Source organism: Lolium rigidum, chromosome 4 (assembly GCF_022539505.1).
Source record: "Lolium rigidum isolate FL_2022 chromosome 4, APGP_CSIRO_Lrig_0.1, whole genome shotgun sequence".
Taxonomy (NCBI): Eukaryota; Viridiplantae; Streptophyta; class Magnoliopsida; order Poales; family Poaceae; genus Lolium; species Lolium rigidum.
In genome coordinates, this window is record NC_061511.1 from 167842256 (window position 1) to 167848365 (window position 6110).

General features: G+C 53.8%; 1 protein-coding gene across 1 annotated transcript; it reads left to right on the forward strand.

Annotated features, from left to right (window-relative positions):
• Nucleotides 1-2320: 2320 nt before the first annotated feature.
• On the forward strand, nt 2321-6110 carry LOC124646606 (protein ROLLING AND ERECT LEAF 2). The gene is made up of 4 exons (XM_047186706.1): nt 2321-3543; nt 3695-3876; nt 4768-4991; nt 5076-6110. Exons 1-4 carry the CDS (start codon nt 2448-2450, stop codon nt 5872-5874), a joined length of 2301 nt encoding a protein of 766 aa, XP_047042662.1. The 5' UTR covers nt 2321-2447; the 3' UTR covers nt 5875-6110.

Here is a 6110-nt window from a genome sequence, read left to right on the forward strand (position 1 = left end):
CTTCGACCCCGACTAGTTGGCACAACAACGGCAGACGATGACACTGTTTGTTCTCCTTTTCGACAAGGTGTTTGAATTTTTGCTGCAGTGGACATCGACGACGAGATGATGATGGAGATGTTGATGAAGGAGGAGGCGGATGTTGCCGCTGACAAACAACAACGGCTGCTGATCTTAACCAATATATATCCTCCGTCTCCAAGAGTAGATCAATATTGGTCCCAAGCGTAGTGGATCGAGGGTTGGGAAGGCAAAAAACAAGGGCTAGCATCGGCTTGCCGATATTATGTTGTTTGAGTCCAACTGCTTCAAAGATGACACAACACATACCGCCAAAACATTTGGCAATGATTTAGTATGAACAAGGAGTTGTTCATGCAGAGAGTGCAGTGCGATACTTGAAGCTGTATATGAACTTAGGGTGTGTTTGGTAGACCGGGCCAACACAGATATTCTAACCTCAACCTAGCTCAACCAACCATTTGTTGTTTGTTAGCCCGGCTCGGTCCATCTCAGCACTGCCCACTTCATACGAAAAAGCTCTCTCAGCCAGGCTGAGTTGTGAAGCCCAAATCGAGCTTCACAACTCAACCAAGCTGAACCCATCCCGCAAACCACTGTAGCAACCCCACGGCCGAGCCCCCAGACCGCCACCCCCACCCCTTTCTCTCCCTCATTCTCCCCCATCCTCCTCTCCCATCCGACCGACAGGAGACCACGCCGCCGCCTCCCTCCCGTCCTCCTCGCCCGTCGGCCGAGCAGGAGACCACGCCGCCGCCTCCCTCCCGTCCTCCTCTCCCGTCGGTCGAGCATCCCTGCGCCACCAACCGCCGCCTACAGGGCACGCCGCCGCCTCCCTCCCGTCGACCAAAGCACGCCGCCGCCTCCCTCTCGTCGACCAGGCAGCCGCCTCGACCGCCCCCGCCTCGACCGCCCCCGCCTCGACGCCGGCCGGCGGAGCTCCCTCACCAGGCGCCACGGATCCCTCCCCAGCATAGGCAGCAGGTCGCGCCGGAGCAGGCGGCGAGCAGCTGCGCGCCGGCGGCCGGCGAAGGCGAGCTCCTCCCCAAGCATAGGCAGCAGGTCGCGCCGGCGCGCCACCGCCCACCGCCCACCGCCGGTGCCCCGCGGCCCGCCGCCGCCAACGAGCTGGGTGTGGACGTGTGGTGGAGATGAGGGGCCCGATTGCTTTTTTGTATTTTATTTAGGGTCTTTTGTGTAATAGTTAGGACCTCTCTGTAATTGCTACTTTTTGGACCAAGCTCAACCCATACATGCCAACCAAACAAAGTATCAGTTCAGCTCCCCTCAACACATACAGGCTACCAAACACGTCACAAAATCTCAGGCAAGCTTGTATGAGGTCAGATATCTGAAGTGAGAAAGAGAATCTGAAGTGGCACAGGCTACCAAACACACCCTTAGGATTTGACACACTTTCTTTGGCATGGCATGAACTCACCATGATATCAATCACATGCCGCATCTCTCTCTAATGTTTGCAAGGCTAGCCGAGGGACATGCTCTGACCGTGAACTATGAGATCAACGACGATGCATACGACGCGAGGTGATATCTAGCCGATGGTATCTATCCAGCATGGTCTACATTTGTGAATACAATCCACGACCTTACTAGAGAGAAGATATCTTATTTTTCTCAATGATATGGGGCATGTCGGAAGGATGTCGAGCGAGCATTTCGTATGCTCCAACAACATTTTACCATTATTCGGTACGCAACTCTCACCTGGTCTTGCACACTATAATCATTGAGATTAAGCGAAAGAACTTGTGGTTGATGACTATTTGATCATTATGGAGCTCTTACCCAACTTGATCAGATGCCGAACGAGTTTTACTTTTTTTCCTCTCCATGAAGAAATGTCATAAGATCCTGCCCATACCAAGGGACCTTGTGCCGACGTGGAAGATGGAGCAAATAAAGCAGGAAAGAAAAGGAACAATTTTTGTGCAGAAAAGAAGGCGCTGGATAGAAAAGGTCGAATGTTTGCTTCCGATATAATAACAGTGACGTGGAAATTTTGGCTTAGCCACCTCAGCCTGTCTACGCAAACAAGTAAAGCGTGTGGTCTGGTAGGCCCACTTCACACGTACCGGTAGTCGGGCCCGGGAACACGAAAGCAACAAGATAGAAAGACCGACCGAAAAGAGGCCCGTTAAGAGGAGAGAGAAAAGAGAGACGAATTAAACCACCGTCGCAAAAAGAAAGCAAGAAAAACAGAAAAAACAGGGGCACGAAGCAAGGAGCACGCACGCACCTCACTCCCCACACTCAAGTACACTCCTCTACTCGCTCTCCACTCTGACGGCACAGTGGGGAGGAAGAACTCAGCAAGAAACGGCAGTAGGGAGAGAGAGCAGCGGCAGCAAGAAGACAGAGAGAGCAGGCGGAGAGGAGGGAGATCTGCCGCCGGGGAGGAGGCCATGGGGTGCGCGGCGTCCAAGGTGGAGCAGGAGGACACGGTGCGGCGCTGCAAGGAGCGGCGCCGGAACATCAAGGACGCCGTCGCCGCGCGCCAGCAGCTCGCCTCCGCGCACGCCGACTACCTCCGCTCCCTGCGCCTCACGGCCGCCGCGCTCTCCCGCTTCGCGCAGGGCCACCCCTCCCTCGCCGTCTCCCACAACACCGCGCCCGTCCTCCTCACCACCGCCGCGCCGCCGGCCCTGCACGCGCCCACGCCGCCACCCGCCGCCTCCTCCTCCGTCGCCTCGTCGTCTCTCCCACCCCCCACGCCGCTCCCTCGCCACCACCAGGCGCCGCCGCCGCCGCAGCACCATCAGACGCAGCCTCCGCCGGCCCCTGCCGCGGTCAGGCTCGACCGGGATCCGAGGATGCGGCGCCTCAAGGTCCCCCACATCCTCTCCGACTCGAGCGTCGCGAGCCCGGCGCAGTCCTCCTTCCGGAAGCCGCCGGTGGCGGGGACCCCGTCCTCGTCGTCGGCCTGGGACTGGGAGAACTTCTACCCGCCGTCCCCGCCCGACTCCGAGTTCTTCGACCGCCGCAAGACCGACCTCGAGGAGGCCACCCGCCTCCGCGAGCTCGACGAGGAGGCCAAGGCGCGGGGCTACCTCCACGACCACCTCAAAGAAGAGGACGACGAGGCCGACGACGACGAGGAGAGGGAAGAGGACGCGCATTGCGGCGGGTGGGAGGACGAGGAGGACCACTACGCGTCCACCACCACGTCCGAGACCAGATCGGACGGGGACGAGCTGGGGAACAGATCGGAGTGCGGCTTCGCCGCCAGATCGGAGTACGGCGGCACCGCGCCGTCCGAGTACGCCGCCATGGCCATGCCGATGCAGCTCAGGAGGGCCGACCGGTCCGAGGCCGGGGACTCCTCCTCCACCGTCACCGCCGCCACCGAGATGCGGATGGTCGTGCGCCACCGCACGCTCGCCGAGATCGTCGCCGCCATCGAGGAGTACTTCGTCAAGGCGGCAGACGCAGGGGACGGCGTGTCAGAGCTCCTCGAGGCCAGCCGCGCCCAGCTAGACCGCAACTTCCGCCAGCTCAAAAGTAAGTAGTAATCGCCATTGCGCAAATTGCGCCCCAAAATCCGATTCAAATGCTCTTATTAGTGCTTTAGGACTTTTTTTTAACAAGATGCAAAGCTTTATCGCTCAAATGTTGAAAATGCTTTAGCTTAATCTGTTTTCTTCTTTCGCAGAGACGGTGTACCACTCGAACAGCATGCTATCAGCACTGTCGTCAACCTGGACGTCAAAGCCGCCATTGGCTGTGCGCTACAAGATGGACGCTCATGAGATGGACTCAATGGAAGGGAAGAGCCATGGGTCAACACTGGAGCGACTTCTGGCCTGGGAAAAGAAGCTGTATGAGGAGGTCAAGGTTATTTCTCCACCATCCCATGACCAAGTTTTATAAAGCAATGAATTCAGTATATAACAATGCTAGTAGAATAAGGTGTTGTAAATTTTCCCCTTGAGAAACCCTATGATCAAGGATGAAGTGAAACTGGCTGAAACAACTTGCACCAAGAAGAGAGCTCTGTTTCTTGCCGTTTTTTGCTAGATTGTGGTAGGTACAAATGGATTATCGCAAACAAATGACTAGACATTGTGCTTTTTGTGCTAGATTAGGTGACATCTCTCTAGATTTGAAGTTGGTGTCTTGATACAATTTCATTGTATAGCAGTCCTCCTTTTGTTCAGCAATTGTGGAAGAGGAATCTGATCCTGTTGCAGAAAGCTTCTTTAGAGAGGCCCTGCACTTTCCTCCTTTGCAACAGCTGGAAAATTGGTTTGATAATTTAAGATGCTTTCAGTAAAGACAGCAACAATTAGATAATTTAACCGCACATTCAAATATTCCCCCTTCCTTTATGCCCTATTTTGCTAAACTACTCTTGTTCTTTGAGGTTCCTTACTGTATATTGTATAAAGGCCTCAGACCTCGATAAATTGTCTTCGGTGTACATAATATAGCTGATAATGCCGAAAATGGATTCGACATGTCTGTCCTGACTCCTGAGAACCAGAAAGTTCTTAGGTAGGGGCATTACCTTCTGTAGGTATATAATCTACACCAATTATATTAGATGAGTTTAGCGAAACCAACACTTGTTCATTTGGTTCCCTTAATTTGGTTTATGATGTGCCATTACCATGTACTATAAGTTATTGCACCGTACTTTTTTTTTTTGGTTCACTAAGCAGTTTATCAAGTCCTCCTATTCCGATATCCAAGCTCAGCATATATGTATTAATTTAACTGCTGCAGGCTAGAGAGAGCGTGAAGATTGAGCATCAGAAGAAGCTTTCTACTCTGCAAGGCTTGGAATACAGAGGGAGGGATAGTGCCAAGCTGGACAAGACCAAGGTTTCCATCAACAAGCTGCAATCCCTGATAGTTGTTACATCAGAAGCTGCCACTACCACATCCTCAGCCATCGTCAGAGTCCGTGACAACGAGCTTGCACCACAGCTTGTCGAGCTTTGTTTTGCGTAAGCCTTCCTCCACCATCCCTGATTCCAGATACTGTGATGCTCTGTGGAAGTACTTAATTGTTTCTGCACTTTGACATGCAGGTTGTTGAGCATGTGGAGATCAATGAACTACTTCCATGAAACCCAGAACGAGATTGTTAAACAAGTGCGTGGTCTGGTGGACAACTCCATGGCTGAGTCAACGTCTGACCTTCACAGGCTTGCAACCCGTGATCTTGAGGCCGCTGTCTCAGCGTGGCACTCGAACTTCAACCGACTCATCAAATACCAACGCGACTACATCCGTTCACTCTATGGCTGGCTGAAGCTCACACTCTTCCAGGTAGACAGCATCGCCCCACAAGGAGGTCAGGCGACGCTGATCTCACGCGAGCTCACCACCTTCTGTGACGAGTGGAAGCAAGCACTGGACCGGCTTCCGGACGCGGTCGCGTCAGAGGCTATCAAGAGCTTCGTGAACGTCGTCCACGTCATCTACACGAAGCAGGCAGAAGAGATGAAGATCAAGAAGCGGACCGAGACATACTCGAAGGAGCTGGAGAAGAAGACCAACTCGCTCAGGGCCATCGAGAAGAAATACTACCAGTCGTACTCGATCGTGGGGCTCGGCCTTCCGGGCAGCGGGCGCGACGGCATGGACGGTCACAGCTTCGACGCCCGCGACCCTCTTAACGAGAAGAAGACCGAGATCGCCCAGTGCCGCCGGAAGGTGGAGGATGAGATATCGAGGCATGCCAAGGCCGTCGAGGTGACCAGGTCGATGACGCTGAACAACATCCAGACCGGCCTGCCAGGAATGTTCCAAGCCATCGCTGGTTTCTCGGGCACGGTTGCTGAGGCCCTCGACGGTGTCTGCCGGCGAGCTGGATCAGTGCGGTAGAATCTCGTCCCCATCGGAGTTACCAAGAGATATGTTTCTTATCTCTCTCTTTGGGTGGTCCGGTAATCTATATAGGAAAAAATGCAACATATATATGTAGTTAAAAAATTAGGGATGAAATATGGGGAGAAGGGCTCCCTGGCTGTTCTTGCCTTTGTTTGGGGATTGATCATTTTGGTTGTAGATAATGATTTTGCCCAGGATTGTTCATGTTCTTTCTTCCCTTTGCGGGGAGT

Excerpts from the sequence above, each read along its gene's own strand:
- LOC124646606 (XM_047186706.1), top strand. The coding sequence starts at position 2,448 with ATGGGGTGCGCGGCGTCCAAGGTGGAGCAGGAGGACACGGTGCGGCGC. Across the intron at positions 3,544-3,694 it reads CAACTTCCGCCAGCTCAAAA|AGACGGTGTACCACTCGAAC; the intron begins GTAAGTAGTAAT and ends CTTCTTTCGCAG. Across the intron at positions 3,877-4,767 it reads AGCTGTATGAGGAGGTCAAG|GCTAGAGAGAGCGTGAAGAT; the intron begins GTTATTTCTCCA and ends TAACTGCTGCAG.